The sequence below is a fragment of the Bubalus bubalis genome, chromosome 15 (assembly GCF_019923935.1).
Source record: "Bubalus bubalis isolate 160015118507 breed Murrah chromosome 15, NDDB_SH_1, whole genome shotgun sequence".
Classification (NCBI taxonomy): Eukaryota; Metazoa; Chordata; class Mammalia; order Artiodactyla; family Bovidae; genus Bubalus; species Bubalus bubalis.
This window is the reverse complement of record NC_059171.1, coordinates 60,238,260-60,259,219: the sequence shown is the minus strand read 5'-3', so window position 1 is coordinate 60,259,219 and position 20,960 is coordinate 60,238,260. Positions and strand designations below refer to the sequence as shown.

Here is a 20,960-nt window from a genome sequence, read left to right as displayed (position 1 = left end):
TTTACCAGTTTTCAAAATCAGTTGGTTCCCTAACATTTTCTAAAAGTAACAGTGAGTGTTTTTGCATCACTGTGAAATCACAGATTCACACACATCTGATTATTTTTCATTGCAGTTAATATTTTCTTTCTGATACTTAAACTTTCCCACACTTGGCAGGGGCAGCCTTGTTTATATTAGCTCATGGCTCCCAAGTTTAGCATTTTTATATAGTCAAATCTGCCAATCTTTTACGGTCTCTAGGGGGAAGAGTAATTTTGTCATGATATGTCGAAGCATCTCAAGTATGAGAGCCTAGTCACCTATTAAATGAAGGAGTCAGAGCTACATGTCCTGTTCAGTAAGATTTCTGATATATTTTTAAAGCAAAAAACATAAGGCACAGAGTCATACATAGCATCCAAGGCTGTTTAGATAAGCATTACTAAGACTGTGTTTTAAACTAAAATTAATTACATGTTCTTATCATCATAGCAATGGTTCTGGAAGGACTTCCCTGGCAGTCCAGTGGTTAAGATTCCTCACTTCCAATGCAGGGGCTGAGGGTTCGATCCCTGGTTGGGAAATTAAGATCCCAGATGCTTCGTGGCACAACCATAAAAAGATAAAGAAATGGTTTTGGAAAGAATCACATCAAAATCTTAACAATGGTTATTTGTGGGGCTGGGAGAAGGATTAAAGAGTTCAGCAGAGCTGTGATTTCTCTGTGTGCCTCTGTATTCAGCATGGAAGCCTGGTTGAGGGTTCATCAGCATGTATTACTTTTTTTGTTGGGGATTTTCTTTTTTTTTTTAATTAGTTTTATTGGAACTTCCCTGGTGATCCAGTGGTTGAGACTCCACGTGTCCACTGCAGGGGGTGTGGGCTGGATCCCTGGTCACAGAACTAAGATCCCACATACTGCTCAGCAAGGCAAAAAAAAAATGTTTTGTTTTCAAGTTCGGATTTAAAGTTTTGTCTTTGATGAAATCTTATATCTGCAATTACATTTGCAAATAGTTTCTGCATTTGGGGCCAAAAGAAATGAAAAACTGATTGGAATATCTAAATACCTAAGTATATATTAATGTTTATAAAAATATCATATTAAGTCAGACAGAGAAAGACAAATGTCATATGATATCACTTACATGTGGAATCTTAAAAAATGATACAAATGAACTTATTTACAAACAGAAATAGAGTCACAGATGTAGGAAATAAACTTATGGTAACCAGAGGGATCGGGGAGAGGGATAAATTACGAGTTTGGGATTAACATATACACAGTACTGTATATAAAATGGGCTCCCCTGGTGGCTCAGATGGTAAAGAATCTGTATATAAAATAGGAAAAAAGGACCTACTCTATAGCACAGAGAACAATATTCAATATCTTAGAGTAACCTACAATGGAAAAGAATCTGGAAAAGATTATTCAAAGTAACCAAATCACTGTTGGGCACCTGAAACCAACACAACATTGTAAATCAACTATACTTCAATTTAAAAAGTGGTTAAAGTTTTTTTTTTAATGTAAAATATGTACAGTCTCAAGGGAAGAAGCATAATATATGCACACACACGTGACTCGGAAAGAACATGAGTCACGTGTGCATGTGTATGTGAGCAGTTTGTAGATTCTAGTCGCTTACACCCTGTCAGCTAGCCAAGGGGCCATGGAAAAGTCACTTACCTCCCTTGGCCTAAAAATTAAGTAGATTAGATCACGTACAGGTCAAAGTAAACATCATAACTAGAAATATTGTCACATTAGTGTATTATAAAATGCAGGCGTTCGAAAAAAGAAAAATGCGTGTGTCTGCGCTGAGCTGTCAAATTTCTGAAGAAGGCCCTTGGATTGACAGACTGGCATGAAGAAAGACAATGGGCTTGGCCACCCGGGCTACAGGTCCTTCTGAGGCACCTCAGGGATGAGGTAAGCCTCTTTAAGCCTTGGTTTCTCCACCTGAGAAGAGGAACTAATAACTGTCTTTCTTGGCTCACGGAAATGTGGGGAAAAATACAAATGAGGTAATACATATGAAAGTCTCCTGTAATCTGTGAAGCCCCATAAAAATATGAAGCATTGTTCTCTTAATTAGCCTTGAATATTGTTCACACTTGTAAATGTGGCCTTATTTGGGAAAAGGGCCTTTGCAGATGTAATCAAGTGCAGATGAGGCCACACTGGACCAGAGTCTCCTTATAAAGACCAGGGTGTCCTTGTAAAGGGTGTCCTTATAAAGAGAGAGCACTCCCGACTTGAGGGGGAGTTTGTCTCTCAAATTTCCTTATGTTCTGGCATGACTCTTTCAGGGCCCATCACTTCTTACTGATGGTAAGATCATCCTTCTAAAGATCGCTGGGGATGGTTTTAATGTTATGTCCTTGAAGGTTCTTGGTTCTCCTTTATCAGGCCCTTGTCTATGATTCTACAGCTTAGAATCAGGCCCTTTTAAGAGAGATTTTTTTTTTTCCATCCAATGCTTGTTCTTTCATCATATTCCCTATGTGTAATTGAATAATGGCTATTTTCAGAATTTGGAAACCATAATGAAAATAAATAGCTATTCATGGAATCCAACCGCCAAGTTTAAGTTTATAAGAAAATAACTTTTCTGAGAGAGTCACTGTTAGGCTAAATTTTTTTATAACTAGTTACTCCTTTCAATTCCAAATTACCAAAGATTTTGATCAAGATTAAGAATTTGCTTTTTTTTTTTACACTTGATCTTGAAAAGAGTTCTCTTAAATGTTGGGTTCCTGGGAATGGAAAAGCCATGTTTGAGTAGGATGATCTCTTAGTTAAGATCTAAATATTTAATAGGGCTTCCCCAGGTGGCTCAGTGGTAAAGAATCTCCCTGCCAAGCAGGAGACGTGGGCTCGATCACTAGGTTGGGAAGATCCCCTGGAGAAGGAAATGGCAACCCACTCCAGTATTCTTGCCTGGAAAATCCCATGGACAGAGGAGCCCAGTGGACTACAGAACATTTAATAAACTGCCAACCTGTTTTTTGCCATTTCTTCAGGCTGCCATACATTATAGAAACAGTTTCTGAGGTCACTGACATTGGTTTTACATTCATCTAACTTCTAAGCCTCTGGACCCTCAAACAAAGGCTAGTTGCTGGGGCCTCATGCTTGGATCATGCCGACAGACCCTGAAATTATGGCCAGTAGTCTGCGCCACACATAGCCCACAAGAGGAATAGAATGGCAGTGTCAAAGGAGTACTGATTCTGTGTTGCTTAGAGCAGATGGAAATGAAATGTATTCAGAGTTCCCCCACACATATGATGGAGGCCAAAAAAAAGATGCAGAAAGCTCGTCTGGTAAATCAGACCACATATCAGTGTCTGAAAGGATGAGCTGAACATATGACAACGGCATATTTTTAAAATCTTTTATAAAGGTAGGTATTTAATATGTTATTAGTCTTCATATTAATTAACTATGACACTTGAAAAATTAATTCTCTACAAATATTTAGTGACACTTACGCAACTCTCCCATAAGTTACTGCATGTTTGCCTTTTGAATAGGCCTGCAGTAATTGAAAGCGTCTTAGTCAAACAATTAAGATAACCTATAATGATAAGTTGCAGTAAATTTGAAAATGGAATGAGAGCGATGGCTTATTTGGACTTTGTTTTAATTATCATAGTTTTAATGATCATAGTTTCATTATGTGTTTGAAATGGGAAATGAAAAATACCCATACTGACTCAAAGAGAGGAAGAAAGTATGAAGAGAACAGAAATCAAACTTTAAGACCCAGTCTTGCAAAGATATTGAAACAGGAGTCTCTTAAAGCCTGCTGACATGACCACGTCACGATCCTTTGTTTTTTTTTCTTTTTTTTTTTTTTTGAGAAACAACTGGGATTTAAAAAAATATATGATTATTTATTTATTTTTGGTGGTACAGAGTCTTTGTTGCTGTTCAGGGTTTTTTCTAGTTGCAGTGCTCAGATTTCTCATTTTGGTGGCTTCTCTTGTTGCGTAGCACGGGCTCTAGAACGCACGGGCTCAGAACGGCAGGTCCTGGGCTCTGGAGCACAGGCTCAGTATTTGTGGCGCACTGGCTTAGTTGCTCCGCGGCATCTGGGATCTTCCCAGACCAGGGACTGAACCTGTGTCTCCTGCATTGGCAGGTGGATTCTTGACCAGTGAGCCACCAGGGAAGCCCTGGGATTTTGTTTTTAAGGAGGCAAGTTGCATCAGTACCTTTGAGAAAGTAACAGTTACCTAGAGCATCCGTGGTTCAAAGCTGATTAGTCTGCAGATTGTGCTGGCTTGTCCTTGCCCCTCCACGTCCTAAATAAAGTGAAAGCATTGTCTGTCTCTGGCTCCACTGAAATGCCACTGATGCGGTGAGAATTGGGTCCACCTGGAAGAATGGACTGCCCAGGCTGGTGCTCTGGACAGGTGTTCTGAGCATTGTTGTGCCTGTGGATGAGGGACAGTACAACCCTCTGATGGGTCTCTCGTTCTGTCCTGGAACTTACATCCCCGTGTAATCAAAAGACAAGGGCTAATCCAAAGCTGTTGTTAATGAGTTTTAATTCATAAAGAGAATTTAGCCTACTCAATATGAAAACACATAATGAAACTATGATAATTAAAGCAAAGTCCAATAACATAAAAAGGTAAGTAATAGTAAGAATAGATGGAATGGAATAACAAATACAGAATTTAATTCCAAAGACCTATTTAAGGTTCTTTAACGGGACTTAAAATTTTTTTTCCTTTTACTCTGCCAACAATTTTTTAACCACTGTATCAAAAGTTAAAAATGGATTCAGACATTTCTCTTTCTTACGCTGCTTTTATAGTTCTCTCCTCTAGCTATTCCTGTAGTTCTCAGGAAAGGGGAGGGTTGAAGGGGTTTCCGGTGGCACCATGTCTGGGGGGAAGGCCAGGGCATCGTGTCTATAGGTGGCAGCACGTTTGTGGAGGGGGCGTCACTGTCTCCTGGGTGCACCCAGGGCATCACTAGCAGGACACAGGCGCGGCTCCAAGAGCTTTGCCACTGTGATCGTCAGTGCAGTTGCCCCCACATGCCCCACGATGTTGGTCCAGCAGGGGTGGGGTTGGGGGGACTCAAACTGGGACGGGCACCTGTGGGAGGTCCTCACGGTGGTGTCAAGGGATGTCCTGTCAGCATCCACCTCCTTGACCAAACTGTGAGCAACTTAGCGCAGGGACCTCCATTCGTTGTTTCGCTACTAGAATTGATCACAGCAAATGGCAGATTCTAGACAGTGAATAAATGGTAAATGAGTGGATTCTAGGGGTTTCCCAGGTGGCGCTAGTGGTAAAGAACCCACCTGCCAATGCAGGAGACATAGGAGACACGATTCGATCCCTGGGTTGGGAAGTTCCCCTGGAGGAGAGCATCGCAACCCACTCCAGTACTCTTGCCTGGAGAATCCCATGGACAGAGGAATCTGGCGGGCTAAGTCCATGGGGTCACAAAGAGTTGGACATGACTGAGTGACTTAGCACACACGCATGAATAGGTTCAAAGGACCAACTTTTACCAGAATTAGCAGAGATGACAGGATAGAGTCACACTGCATCTTCACAATGACGCAAACAGTGGAATCTCCAGCTTACCTGGTACTAACTCTGTGCCCCCCACCCCGCTTCTCCTGTTGCAGCCAATGGGGTCAGAATGGATGGAGATGCGGAAGCGGCCTGTGTGCGCAGCCCAGGAGCCCGCAGCCTGCGCCCCCGGCCAGCCCGGAGTAGAGAACCAGGGATCCAACGCTTGCTGCTTCTGCTGGTGCTGCTGCTGCAGCTGTTCCTGGTAAGCTGGTGGCATGCTTCTGATAAGAAAACGGTACCTTCAACAGTGCCAGCTTATGATGATTTAGTAAGTGCTTTGTAAGCAACTGCTGTATGGCTGACACCGATGTGGGTTTTGTAAAGGACCATAAAAACAACATAACAAACAAAAAACCAAGATGAGGGCTTCCCTGGGGGTCCCGTGGCTGGGGCTTTGTGCTCCCAATTCGGGGGCCGGCGTTCGATCCCTGGTCTGGGAACTAGCTCCCATATGCCTCAGCTGAAAGATACCGCTTCCTACAGCTAAGCCTGGGGTCAGCCAAGTGAATAAAAACACAAGGTCTTCCCTGGTGGTCCAGTGGTTATGAATCTGCCTGCCAGTGCTGGTGACACGGGTTTGTTTCCTGGTCTGGGAAGATCCCACACGCCATTGGGCAGCTGAGCCCACAGTGACTGAAGCCCATGGACTCTAGGGTCCCCAATAAGGTAACTGCTGAGCCTGTGTGCCTCAACTACTGAAGCCTGTGCACCTAGAGTCTGTGCTCCACAACGAGAGAAGCCACCACAGTGAGAAGCCCATACCCACTGCAGCTTGAGAAAAAGCCAGCGTAGCAACAAAGACCCAGCATTGCTAAATTTTTAAAAATAAATAAATATTAAAAAAAAATAAACAAGACAAGGCTGCATCCTAGCTCTGAAGGGACATAGTCAAGTCCCTGAAATCAGGCTAACTAATATATATCAAATGTCTGAAGAACAATCTAAGCTAGCTGATGGTTGAATATTAATATCTGGGCAAAAATGGTGCCTAGATTGTCAAAAAGGAGTGAACTCAAGGCCCTGTACTTGGAGATAAAGAGTTTTTGGAGGAGTTACAATTTAATCTGAGTCTTAAAGATTAAGGTTATGAAAGAACATGAGCCTGTATTTTATATTCTGCTGCTTCTGTTCTATTAATATTGTTTTTAATAAAGAAAATTATTAAAATTTATGCTGAACAGAGAGAGGAAAAGCTAAAAATATAGGCTAACTTACTGGGAGAGGAAGATACACTTTCATTGCTTAAAAAAAGTGATACAACTTGACTGTTTGAGTCACTGCTGAAGATCTGGAGAAAGGGGTATGATTTACACTCAGAAATCACATGGGCATTAGATTGCATCTCTGAAATCTTGTATATGAAACATACCTCATGCCAACCAAATGTGTATGTAGCTTTAGCCAATGAAACCATTGTAATTTACTTGGGCTTGACTGCAAGTTCGACCCACACCGTGCAGAAGAAGAAACCCTGGGATCGATCAGTGACAGAATCACACGAGGTGATGACGGGAGCTGAAGGTTGAAAATGAAAAGTCCAGGACAGTTTGTTTGGTTTGCTCCTGCTTGCCTCGGGCTGGCATTAATTTCCAAGAAGCTCCACTCCGGTGGGTGGGCCTAGAAGTGCGAGCCTCCGAGGATAGATGGGACCCAATGCTGGGAGGTCTGTCCATTTGGGACAGAACCCCAGACTCTGGGGGGAATACAGGGCTGAGTGGCCTGGCATTCGAGGCAAGCCTTCAGCCCTGAGTAGGAGTCTCGAGGAGCCAGCAGGGGACCAGAGGAAAGGGTGTGTTAGCAGCCCCTACACCAAAGCATGTCCAGGACCCCATAGTGGGAAGGAGATCCCCCAATGGAGAAGAGACCACATTTAAGCCCCCTTTTCTGCACTTTTCACTCTGCTCATCAGGCTCAGTGAGATGGTACCTGAAAGATGCTCAGAGATGTCCCCATGAATGTGGAATGACGCTGGCATTTATCCTATCTACCCAGTCCCCCATCTGCTGCCTTGGGAGGCATAGGAGGCAGGATCGTGGCCTGAATAAAGTCTGGGACTGATGGTGTGGCGAGGGGGCAGGTGGTGGGGGGCACCAAAGCAGGCTCCTCCTACTAGTAACAACTAAGGTGAATAAAATATAACTCTATGCCTGGACATCATCATCACGGCCAGAAACCAAGTATCATGTGGTATGTGCGTCTGTGAAAGGTGAGAGCAATGTCTTCAAAGTATGGGAACAAAGTAACAGAAAACTTAGTCAAACTATAACTCAGGAAGATGTCTCCAAAGAAGATGGACAAATAGCTGGTAAATACTTGAAAAGATGCTCAATGTCATGGGTCATTAGCAAAATGCAAATCAGACACACAGCACGATACCCTTCGTACCCACCTACATGGCTAGAATTAGAAAGGCAGACAACAGTAGGGCTGGTCTGGGTGTGGAGGAACTGGAGCCCGCCAGAATTGCTGGAGGGAACGTGACATGGTGCAGCTGCTTTGGAGGAGAACAGTGTGGGACTTCCTCAAAATGTTAAAAATAGAGTCATCATGTGACAGTATTTCCACTCCTGAGTGTCTACTCAGGAGAAATAAAAACAGACATCCACACACAATGACTACAAATAGCCCCAAAGTGCATACAACCTAACTGTTCATTTGTTTTACGAAAAGCATTATTATTCTAAATGTAAACTGTCCCTCATTCCTGTAGACCAGAGTATTATATAGAGAATTTAGTTTGCTAATACTTGCCTGTCGTACTTTTGGTTTTCTTAAGAAAACAAAGCAGAGTCATTTGTGTCACTTGTTACTTGATACAGAAAGAGCTCAACCCTCATGTGTACGTCTCCTTTCGTGCAGTCTCACTGTAAGAAACCAGGAGGAACAAAGACTTAGAAGGACTTCCTATGAAGCCAGAACAGAAGACCTTCCCACCTGTGAAGAAAGGTAACATCTCAGTGTTTAGCTCGCTGAATTGACAGAAATGCCAGCCTTACTATTTTTAATTCCTTATTATTTTTTCTTTTCTTCCAATTTTTTTTTTTGAGATATAGTTGACATCCAGCACTGTATAATCCTACGGTATACAACGTAAATGTTTAACTTGCATACGTCATGAAATGATGATGACAGTAAGTTTAGTGAACATCCATCATCTCATGGATGCCCAGCTGGAATTTTTTGATGTTTTGCCTTATATGTGTCACTAGAATAGTTTCTCTAACTGCAGTTTAATATCAAATCATAATGTTGCGTCACATTTCCACTCTGCACAATTCCTTTTAATTATTTTTTTTAATTTAAAAAAATGTTTTGACCACATTGCATGTGGGATCTTAGTCCCCTGACCAGGGATTGAACCCGTACCTGTGCTCCCTGCATTGGGAGTTTGGAGTCTTAACCACTGGACCACCAGGGAAATCCCAGCAGATTCCTTTCAGTTTATTGTGTGACAGGGAGAAAAGTCAGTTCCATTATTAATCTAATGCCTGTTAATCACAAATATAAATCACTGCTTCTTGGCAAAACATGTGATATATTTTATTTTTATGTGATTCACCTTTTTAAATAAAAGAACATAATGAAATATACATTATGTTGAGGTTCAGGAAAATTTTAAAGGTCTGTTTTTTCTTAACTCTTCTTTTATACTTTAGCTAATATATTATTTTTTGAAGTGTTTTTTTTTTTTAAAAAGTTGGAAAAAACATATAAATTACTTTTCATAATGCCGAATTTAAAAGTGTCTTTTTTCTTCCTGTATTATCAATGGACTTATTTTCACTTATCGACTCATACCTTTTCTGCATGTGTTTGTATGTATCCAAATCCCCCTTTTCATAAGAATACCAGTTATACAGAATGAGGACCCTCCCTAATGACCGCATCTTAACTTGGTTAAATCTGCAGAGATCCTACTTCTAATACAAGGTCCAGGGTCAGGACTTCAGCATCACTTTTTTAGGAGACACAATTCAATCCATGCATCTCTTTTTTAGGAGACACAATTCAATCCATGCTCATATTTTTGCTGAAGGCTTTAGGAATGAGGACAAGTCTTTCTCAGCCTGAAAGGGCCTGCGTGCACATTTTCATTCTCAGAGGAAAAAGACATCTGTCCAGGGCTGAATTCCCGTCAGCTCCTGATCCCTCAGCTCCCCACACCCGTTTCTCCTACCCCCAGCCCAGGTCCCACCCTGGAGGAGGCCAGTGCCTGGGCTCAGTCCTTTGACAAGCTCATGCTCACGCCCGCGGGCAGGAACGCCTTCCGGGAGTTTCTGCGGACCGAGTTCAGCGAGGAGAACATGCTCTTCTGGATGGCGTGTGAGGAGCTGAAGAAAGAAGCGAATAAAGCCATGATTGAAGAGAAAGCGAGGATCATATACGAAGACTACATTTCTATTCTCTCTCCTAAGGAGGTAGGTGCCCGCCAGAGGTCGAGGCCATGGGCACAAAGGACCCCTTCAGTGTCTGGTCACCCAGCCCGGTTACCGCTGCTCCAAAATATGGAACCCCCCTGCTCCCCACTCATCATAGACTTGGGCAGTGGTCCCACCAATGGGTGCCAAGTGCCCTTGAAAATCTGTGAAAGATCATGAGCATTTTCCTGGGGAAAGTGTGAGTAACTTTCATCAGATTCTCCAGAAGGAGGTGTCTTTGTGTCTGGCTGTAAACACTGCTATAGGGGGAAGGAGAGGGTGGGACAAATCGAGAGAGTAGCACGGAAACATATATATATTACCATATGTAATAGATAGCCAGTGGGAATTTGCTGTGTGACACAGGGAGCTCAACCCAGTGCTCTGTGACCACCTAGAGGGGTGGGATGGGGAGGGAGATGGGGAGGAGGTTTAAGAGGAAGGGGACATAGGTATACCTGTGGCTGATTCATGTTGATGTTTGGCAGAAACCAACACAATACCACAAAGCAATTATCCTTCAATTAAAAATAAAAAAATTTTTTTAAAAAAGAAATACAACCTCCATAAGCATCACTTAACCAGCATCGTCGAGAACTCATAGGAAATGCAGATTCTCACCCGCACCCAGACCCACTGAGCCAGAAGCTCTGCAGGGGCCCTACCTGGTTTAACCAACCCACCAGGGGCTTCCAACGCTTCTGAAGTTTGGGACCCCTGTTCTCTGTGTTCAGTTCCTCCTTTGGCAGCAAAGCCAAAGCTGGGGACGACCTTGCTTGGTTGGGATTTTTAAAAAGCCAAACAAGCTGTGGGAGTCGGGGGTGAATGTCCAGAGAGGACCATGTCTGACGAGCCCGGTGTTTCCCCCGCCTCCGCCAGGTCAGCCTGGACTCACGCGTGCGGGAGACCATCAACAGGAGCATGGCCGAGCCCTCCCGGAACATCTTCGACGATGCCCAGCTGCAGATCTACACGCTGATGCACAGGGACTCATACCCCCGCTTCATGAACTCCGCTCTCTACAAAGACCTGCTCCGCTCCTTATCCGAGAAAGCAGTGGAAGCCTAGGATATCAAAGATATTTATTATTAATAAAATAATCCAAGAACTCGTGGGCTCCGTCTAGGACAGGGACTTTAGAGGCGGTAGTGTCTTCTGCTGGTCGTGCTCGGGCTGTTTTAATAACAGACGCTTTCTTCTGCAGAAAACTGATACATTCACCAAGGAAACTGCAGCCACCTTTCCTAATCCTTTTGGAAAGACCAGGGTATGGCTGTGTAGAGAGGCTGTGTAGTTACATTTACGCAGACAGTAGTGTGTTCTCAAGGGACAAAGGATACACAAGAAGACACCACATTGCCTTCAAAGGGCACATCATGGGAACAGACAGGACCCAGATTCCCATTTTATAAAAATGTGATCGCTACCTGTAAACTTGGTACCCTGCTGTATCTTAGGATACATGTATGTATTGCTAAATGCATATATGTTAATATGTAACTTACATGATTGATGTAAAGCGCTGTGCTCTTAACTAGATCAGCCTCAAAAATCTGGTAAGAGAAGCAGTGTTTAGAAAATCCTTTTGTTGACAAGTTACCTTTATTTTTTATTCCCAGAGCCTGTCAACCTAAAGAATGAATTTTCAACTTAGTGGCATTCATCACAAACATTCAAATAAGCATATTTCCTTTTTTAGTACTGAAAGAAACATGGGCATTTTCACTCTAAAAAAATAAAGCACAAGAGTTTTATCTCAGCCTTTTTTTGTACATGTAACTATTTGAGAAATAGATGGGGGAACAGTGTCAGACTTTATTTTTTGGGGCTCCGAAATCATGGCAGATGGTGATTGCAGCCATGAAATTAAAAGATGCTTACTCCTTGGAAGGAGGATTATGACCAACCTAGATAGCATATTCAAAAGCAGAGACATTACTTTGCCAACAAAGATCCGACTAGTCAAGGCTATGGTTTTTCCAGTAGTCATGTATGGATGTGAGAGTTGGACTGTGAAGAAAGCTGAGCACCGAAGAATTGGTGCTTTTGAACTGTGGTGTTGGAGAGTCCTTGGACTGCAAGAAGATCCAACCAGTCCATTCTAAAGGAGATCAGTCCTGGGTGTTCTTTGGAAGGACTGACGCTAAAGCTGAAACTCGAGTACTTTGGCCACCTCATGCGAAGAGTTGACTCATTGGAAAAGACTCTGATGCTGGGAGGGATTGGGGGCAGGAGAAGGGGACGACAGAGGATGAGATGGCTGGATGGCATCACCGACTCGATGGACATGAGTTTGAGTGAACTCTGGGAGTTGGTGATGGACAGGGAAGCCTGGCGTGCTGCAATTCATGGGGTCGCAGAGTCGGACATGACTGAGTGACTGAACTAAACTGAACTGAACTGAAGATTAAGTAAGTACAGACACACTCAAGATTCTCTTTTAGTTCCCAGACCAGGATTTCATCTTTAGAGCCCACTGTTTTTATCACAGGTGAACAGAATAAATTCATAGCTCACAGGTGAAAATACAGCCTTACAGATCTAAACCATCACTATAATGAGTGGGGAAGAAATGCATCCAGAACGTAATTGCATGAAGCTCAGTCAGTAAAGAACCCGCATGCAATGCAGGAGACCCAGGTTCAACCCCTGGGTCAGGAGGATTCCCTGGGGAAGGAAATGGCAACCCCCTCCAGTATTCTTCTTGCCTGGAGAATCCGACGGACAGAGAAGCCTGAGGTCACAAAGGGTCGGACACAACTTAGCGACTGAACCACACTTGCGCCTCAGCCTTCACAGGATGGCCTTCCTCTTGGTCACCCCCTCCCTGGCCCTTCAGTCTGAAGATTTCTTCATTATACTCTTCAAGCCCCTGGTCCTCATTCTCAGCAAACACCTCCCCTCCTCCTTTACTGTGACCATGGCGCCCCTAAGCCTCCATCGTCCTGACGACCTGTACATCTGCGTGGACCAGCATCCATGCCCTCTCCTGAGCCCAGCCCCAGTGACGGTGCTCTTTCCCCCTTTCCAAGACATTAAACCTCTTGTGTCCTTTTTTGTTGTTGTTACAGTTGATTTACAGTGTTAATTGATTTCTGCTGCACAGCAAAGTGATTCAGTTGTACCTATGTATATTCTTTTTCACTATGGTTTATCTGGATGTGAGAATTGGACCACAGAGAAGGCTGAGCACCAAAGAATTGATGCTTTCAAACTGTGGTTCTGGAGAAGAGTCTTGAAGAGTCCCTTGGATGCTAAGGAGGTCAAACCAGTGAATCCTAAAGGAAATCAACCCTGAATATTCATTGGAAACACTGATGCTATGCTGAAGCTTCAGCTTCAGTATTTGGCTACTGATGTGAAGAGCTGACTCACTGGAAAAGACCCTGATGCTGGGAAGGATTGAGGGCAGAAGGGGGCGGCAGAGGATGAGATGGCTGGATGGCATTACCGACTCAGTGGACATGAGTTTGAGCAAACTCTGGGAGATGGTGAAGGACAGGGAAGCCTGGCATAAGCGAGGTCCCAAAGAGTTGGACAGGACTTAGCAACTGAAAAACAAATGGATTATCCCAGCATATTGAATATAGAGTTCCCTGTGCTCTACAATGGGATCTCCTTGCTTATCTTTCCTATATAATGATAGTTTGCATCTTGATTCTGACTCCATCTCCTAGGGTCTCATTTTTTTTTCCTTAGAGAGGATGGCTTAGGGATTGAGGTATTGACACTGCCCTGCAGCCGCTTACACCAGAGTAAGGACGACAGATGTGTGGGGCAGAGACAACAGCAGCCGTGAGTACTGGTCCAGAGAGGAGCTGAGCTCTGGAAGCCTTCTAGGTGACAGGGAGCTTGTGAAGATGACCCGAGCTCCCGCCAGGCTCTGGTCCACCCCTTCTCACCTGGGAACCTGGTACTGGCTGACAGCGCCCGAGAATCCCCAGGGGAGCAGCCTCACATCCAAGTGCTACCTTCCTGCTCTGAGCCCGCCCACCTGGCCCTCACAATCCGTGTGCCGCCCCCCAAGCTCTTCCCTGGGTTCACTTGAGCGCCCCTTCCATTTCTCCCAGAAGTGTCAGTTGTGTCTGACTCTTTGCAACCCCATGGACTGTAGCCCACCAGGCTCCCCTGTCCATGGGGTTCTCCAGGCAAGAATACTGGAGTGGGTTGCCATGCCCTCCTCCAGGGGATCTTGCAGACCCAGGGACTGAATGCCCATTTCCTGTATTGCAAGCAGATTGTTTACCGTCTGCATCAACAGGGAAGCCCACCATGAACAAATCCAGTGTGTGAATCTGTAGGGCCATCTGTGTACATGAAACAATCCTGAGATAAATCAGCCTGCTATTCACCTGGGACTTCAATGCTTCTTCTGGATCAAAAACACTTCTGTAGTTTAACTGGAAATCTTAGCAGTGTTCCCACAGGTTTTGATGTTGTATTATCTCACTTTTACTTAGAATCATGCATTTACTTTGAACTCAAGTATTCATCCTAAACCATTTAATATGAAAAATCTTTCTTTTTTCAGTTGCTTGTTATAGAAATCTATCTTAAACTAGCATAAAGTAAATGGACCAGCTTCCATTAGCAGAAGTCCAGGGTAGTTGCAATGCCTGCAACTACCTGACCTCCCTTCCCCATCTCAACTTCCCTTGGCTCATCACACACAGAGGGTCTCTGCACACAGCGGGTAGAAAGTACAGGGAGCCCGGGGGCAGCTCCTCCTGGCTCAGCTTGTCCAGTGGAAGCACTTATCTATCATCCCACCTTTCACACAGTAACCCCAGGGAGGAGCACAGGTGAGGCGGGACGGAACACTGACAGACCCAGCAGGGTCACATGGGGATGAGGTATCCCTTAAATGAATCAGATGTTTGGGAACTAGCGCCAGAGAGACACGAGATACAGCAATGCCCTCCCTTCCCAGGGCTCTCACAATTCTGCTTTTTACCAGTTACACTTTCTAACAGCATTATTACAAAGGTAACTTGGATACACACTGTCAGCCGCATATAAGAGTGGAAAAGCCCTTTAGTGTCAAAGCAGCTCAGTCTTCCAATTATGGAAACACCTGGGCTAATTTAATCAGACTGTATGGCACATAGTATATGAAATGTTTCTCTCTGCAGTTGGGGCCATTAAGAAAAAAATAAATAAATAATTAGCTGTCTTTTTATAGCACTGGGGAGACAAATCAGAACAAGTCATTGGAGGCAGTCATCTGTGCTCCCATCTTCCATCCACCACTTAGATAAACAAGCACCAGAGCACACAGGTTGATTTGAATAAAAATTTTAATTAATAATAAACCCGTTGCATCACTTTGCAGAACCGGAGTACCAGAAGAGACCTCCCAAGGCTGGAGCTTGTTACTTCTTCCTGGAACTGAGTCCACAACATTGCTGGCACTGGTTACCTGCCCTCCCCCAGGTCCACAGTCGTGGGACAGCCTTCATGACTCAGCTCCCCCAGTTAAGATAGAACACAAACAGAAGCAAGAAAACTATTCCATGAGCCCCCACTGGGTGCACCCATTCTCTGAGGTGTTGAACACAGCACTGAACAAGTTTCTCATAGAAATGCATGGGCTCCACCTTCCCCAACTTACAGCTACTCATCACAGCTGTTGCACTGGACTGGTTTAACTTGTCATTCATCCTAGGAACTATGTAGGGGGTGAGGGGAGCCCCCACAACCAGTTTGACCTAGGAACTCGTCAGGCAGTACCTCTGTCCTACTCACTATGAAGTAGGATCTTCAGTGTGGGCACTTCGCTTATCCTGAAACTTGGAGAAACACGTGGATTTTTACATCAGTGACTATTCACCTTACATTTCCTGGTGGCACATTCTTGTTTCACTTTTTGGCTGTATCCTACAGCATATGAGATCTTAATTTTCTTAGCAGGGACCAAACCTACATCTCCTGCAGTGGAAGGTAAGAGTCTTCACCACTGGACCACCAGGGAAGTCCCTCAATTCTTGAATGGCTAATTTTTTACATACAGCTAAATGGGGTGGAGGTGGAGGCTGCAGTGGGCAGGAAAGTGTAACTGTTGATTAAAACTCCTTAAATCTCACCACTTTGTTATTTTTGATACCTCAAATCCCCAAATTATACTTTGAACTAGAGGCAATCATTGTGGAAGTCTAGTGTTAATACTTTAAACTTTGTTCCATCTGTGAGGCATGTAGAACGTGTGTTTGTGTTTGTGTGTGTGTGTCAGAACTCCTGCCATGGCTTCCCAACACTTACATGAACACTCATTATTCTCAGGGGAGCTGGAATACCAAGGTGGTGATTTTCTGCCTTCCGGGGATGGTTCTTCATTAACTGTCACATCTAACTTTATGATCCAACTCTCCTATCTGTACATGACTACTGGAAAAAATATAGCTTTGACTATATGGGACTTTTGCCAGAAAAGTGATATCTCAGCTTTCAATAATACGCTGTCTAGGTTTGTCATAGCTTTCCTGTGAGAGTTGGACCATGAAGGCTGAGCTCCAAAGAATTGATGCTTTCGAATTGTGGTGCTGGAGAAGACTCTTGAGAGTCCCTTAAACAACAAGGAGATCAAACCAGTCAATCTAAAGGAAATCAACCCTGAATATTCATTAGAAGAACTGACATTGAAGCGGCAGTACTTTGGCTGCCTGATACGAACAGCCAACTCATTGGAAAAGACCCTGATGCTGGGAAAGATTGAAGTCAGGAGAAGGCAGTGACAGAGGATGAAATGGTTGGACTGTATCACTGACTCAATGAACATAAATTTGTGCAAACTCTGGGAGATGGTGAAGGACAGGGAAGTCTGGTGTGCTGCAGTCCATGGGGTCACAAAGAGTCAGACACAACTTAGTGACTGAGCAACATCTCCATGTTAATTTAACACAGTTGCTTTGTCCTAGAAATAGACATTATAAGATATTACCCTTGAGAACTGTTTACTTCCGGTTACTTTATAACTGGCTGGCGTTTTCCAGTCTAAGACTCCCTGTTTGGTTTTTCGTATCACACTGAGTGCACACACAGAATGCACACATGTACTCTGCTCTGAACCAGCCTGAATCCCTCTCCGGGGTCCAGGGAGGAGACAACAAATGTGCTCTGCACCAGTCCCTTCATACCTACAACCAGGCAACCATTAGTTAAAACTGCACTTTAAAAACACCTTAATAGTTGGGAAAGGAGAACTTTTTTTTTTTTTTTAACCATTTTTCTACTTTTTTTTTTAATCAGAACTTTTTAAACAAAAAATAAAGCAAGTATAGATATCAAAATAAAATGACAAAATGTGATACATGTTTAATAACAAGAAACTTTATTGAATTACAAATTTAAAAATGGCTCACTTAAAAGTGGGACTATTTTAATCTTCTTACACTCATTCTTTCAAAAATTCATGTTATTTTCCAAGTGATAAAAGGTTACTCTGTGACCTGACAAAGAGGAGGTGGGATGGCACCAGTGGCCAATTCTTACACATGGGGTCTTCATGTGGACTTCTGGATGTTTTCTCTACTGCATCAAACTGACCTGCGGTGAGCAGTGGGGAAAGGCGGGGGGCGCGGGGTGTGCAAGCTGGTGCTGAAGTCTTTCCATAGGGGTCGGAGAGTGGAGATGGAGCAGGATGAGATGTGTTCCTCGTAACTGGGGATTCAAGATGTGCTACAGCCAGTGTGAGATCATTCTTCCTTATTCTCAACCAAGCAGATGACACACACTTAACTGCAAGGTCCGTCCCATAAACGTGGGCCGTGTTATAGCCCACACACTCATCTGTCCCTCAGCCTTACCTCCTGGGTAAGAGGCAGCAAGTCAGTTAGGAAAGAAATGTGCTCCATCAGTCTCCATATGGAAAGACCACAGCTTAATGATCTATATAAGCCTTAAAGTCCTCAGTCAGGACAGATTTCCAAATCAAAATCAAGTCAGGAACTGTTCACAGGAACCACACTATTCTAAAATGCTAACATCTTCCTCCCAGTGTGTCTTCCTACAAAAGGAAAAAATGGTCCAAACTTTCCACTCTTTGCCTGTCTGGGATTTATGAAAAGCATACCAAATTATGACAGTGTTCTGCAAAACTAAAATACACTACAAAGTCAAACAGGTAAATAAACAACAAACCAAACTGATTTCAACAAAGTCAAGTCATATTTCCAAAAGCCAAAATCTATTAAGAACAAGTAATACACATGTACAAGAAATTACAAGAAATGAGGATCACAGTTAGTTACAAATGCAAAATAATATCTAATTATCCCAGACTTGTGAACAGAATAATTAAAATCAATTTCATATGCTAGTTCAAATATTATATACAATTTAGATAAGCTGGTCAAGTATTACTTGAATACACACCATGTCTGATAAACTTATAATTACACTGCCTCATCCTTTTTTAATATTTGCAGGTACATGCCAATATAGGAAAAAAAAATGTAATTTCCACTTGTGTGTTAACTGAGAAGAGTAACATTCTACTGTATATGTTTTATATTGTAAAAAAGTTGTTACATTTTCTTTTAAGAAGAAAAAAAAAGGTAAAAATTAACTGCCAAAAGTTTATAAAAAATGAAAAAAAAAAAAAAAAAAAGTTTTGAAACAGATACCATTATGTGGTCTCCCTACTGACCTGAAACTACACAAGGCGTTTAAGGAAGGGACACTATGTCAAAACCAGAGACTAACCCAAGGGAGGCAAGTTACTTTAAAAATCTGATTTGCAGGAAAACTAGCTAGTCGACCTAGTCTTAAAGCTAATTACAAAATCCATCTTCTTAATGGTCCAGATGTTTTGCCAATGCTTCCAACTCAACAGAACTGTCAAAAAAGAAGAAATATTTTGTGAGACCTTTAAATACAGACAATGGGGTGTACCTCCTTCCCCTGTTCAACACAGCATACACATGACACTGCTAAAGAAAGAGGCATTTAAAAAAAATATGTTGTATTTTCCAGACGTGAACAGTCACCTATATTGTGTTTGACTCTTCCAATTTCGAATTGCTAAGCATACATAAAGAAATAATATAAAATATTTTCTTATTAAGCACTTCTCTCCTTAATTCTTAGGTTAAAAAAATTAATTCCAAATTTGAACTTCCAGAGTAAGCCACCATAGGCATCAGCTTTCTACATTACATTGAATTTTCTTAAATCCAACAGGAACTATGTCAGCACTTTGCAGCAAACTGCCTATATTCAGTACAAACTGTGATATGCCCAGTCTTCCTCCTCCTCATGATGCTAAACAAATCTAGGAGAGCACTGGAAAAACCAGGTTTGCCCAGCAGGATTGAACAGCATGAACATCCCTCCCGTAGACCAGTTAAAGAAACTGCTGGCTCCAGGCAGGAGACACTGCTTCAAGCCATGAAGACATTGTCAGCACCATACCCTCCAGGCCCAAGAACAGAATCTCTGTGTGTAACGAAATGGGCGCTGGCCTCACCGCTGGAACACTGCTAGAGCCCTCCTCCCACTGTCTTTTTTGTTCACTTCTGATTTCAGGAAATGCTTTAACCTCTGTGACTGTTTTAAAGTAAGGAAACGTCTAAGGTAAGAATAGCTTGAAAAGAAGCTTGTAGAATTTTCACACACACACACACAAAACTAATCACAAATAGAAAGCATTTTTGGAGCATCAACAATGACCAGGCACTTTTAAATCTATCATTTCTACTACTCAGCATGACCTGTAATGTGGGCCTTATTTATATTTGTCTGTGAGAATATCACAGTTCAGCAACAGTAAGGGGCAAAGGAGCCCAAAGCGTGTCTGGCTCCAAAGCCCACCTTTCTCCTGTGGGAGCCCCCAGCCACACACTCCTAGCGTCCCCACCTCTGTTTTAGGTGTGATGTTTCTGTGGCTCACAGAAATCACTGAAGAATGAATCATTCATGTAACATTATTTGCCTGTGTGGGGCTAATTTAGGAGAACACAGGCAACACAAAAGAAGGCTTCATGAGAAGCCTACCAGATCATGGCAGTGCTCATCTGGATTTCCTAGAATAAACACTGAAACCAGTGGGCTGGATTTCAAAGGGGTACAGTAGTTTTTCCAGAATAAACATTTACGCAACCATACACCCGTGTACGTGTTCCGGAAGAACAAGCATGGGGGCACCTGAAAGGACAGTGTGTGCACAGGATGGCGACACAGGAGCTACACCTCTAAGATCCAGCCTTGTGACTCCTGCACCAAGACCACGCAGAGGGCAGTGTCCGAAGTCACCATCTAGTTCTAGCAGAGTACCAAACAGTGTGATCCACGACAGACGCCAGCCTTGGCCTCCCCAGCATGGTGCAGGGTTAGCATGGGACACACGGGACAGCCCCCAGAGAAGAGCCGGTGTAACCACTCAAGGGAGAAACCACCCCACAGAGCCGGGTGAAACGGGAAACCCCCGGGCGCCCTACCTTCCACCGGTTTCCACACTCGTTGCAGACGACAAACGTTGTCATGGGTTCATCAGCACTCCGCGTTTGTACCTATGGCAAAGTTGGGTGAAAAACACTGCTTAAAGCATCTGTCTAGAATGCGGAAGACCCGGGTTCGAGCCCTGGGTTGGGAAGATCCCCTAGAGAAGGAAATGGCAATCCACTCCAGTAATATTGCCTGGAAAATCCCATGGACAGAGGGGCCTGGTAGGCTACAGTCTATGGGGTCACAAAGAGTCGGACACGACTGAGCGACTACACAGAAAATCCAACCTAAGTTAGAATATCCTACATGAACTACAATGGTAGCACAATAAAATGTGTAACAGTCCAAAATAAGCTATTAACAAATTAGTGAAATAATAAGGAAAGAACACACATTTCCAAACAAAAGTCCTTGTCTTCTCATCTTTATCCCAGGTAAGTGGGAAAATTATCTAAACTTGCACATTATACTACCGATAGAAGTGAAGTGCAGTCACTCAGTCGTGTCCGA

At 43.3% G+C, this 20,960-nt stretch overlaps 2 protein-coding genes across 11 annotated transcripts in view; one reads left to right on the top strand and one right to left on the bottom strand.

Annotated features, from left to right (window-relative positions):
- RGS20 (regulator of G protein signaling 20) overlaps positions 1–11,769 on the top strand; it is a 50,588-nt gene extending 38,819 nt beyond the window's left edge. For 5 of the 7 annotated variants that reach the window (XM_044928764.1, XM_044928766.1, XM_006076985.3 and 2 more), the window contains 4 exons: positions 5,646–5,794; positions 8,452–8,538; positions 9,776–10,010; positions 10,890–11,769. In XM_044928764.1, the coding sequence (XP_044784699.1) occupies positions 5,646–5,794; positions 8,452–8,538; positions 9,776–10,010; positions 10,890–11,078 (660 nt within the window). In that variant the 3' untranslated portion in view covers positions 11,079–11,769. Of the gene's footprint in view, positions 1–254; positions 1,919–5,645; positions 5,861–8,451; positions 8,539–9,775; positions 10,011–10,889 lie in introns of those variants that run through there. The other 2 variants (XM_044928765.1, XM_025265418.2) reach the window with 2 other exon arrangements.
- A 5,545-nt stretch (positions 11,770–17,314) lies between these two features.
- TCEA1 (transcription elongation factor A1) overlaps positions 17,315–20,960 on the bottom strand; it is a 29,018-nt gene continuing 25,372 nt past the window's right edge. For all 4 annotated transcript variants that reach the window (XM_006076978.4, XM_006076979.4, XM_006076980.4 and 1 more), the window contains exons 9-10: positions 20,444–20,515; positions 17,315–18,842 (exon numbers count right to left, since the gene is read on the bottom strand). In XM_006076978.4, coding sequence (XP_006077040.1) covers positions 18,834–18,842; positions 20,444–20,515 — 81 coding nt within the window. In that variant the 3' untranslated portion in view covers positions 17,315–18,833. The remainder of the gene's footprint in view (positions 18,843–20,443; positions 20,516–20,960) is intronic.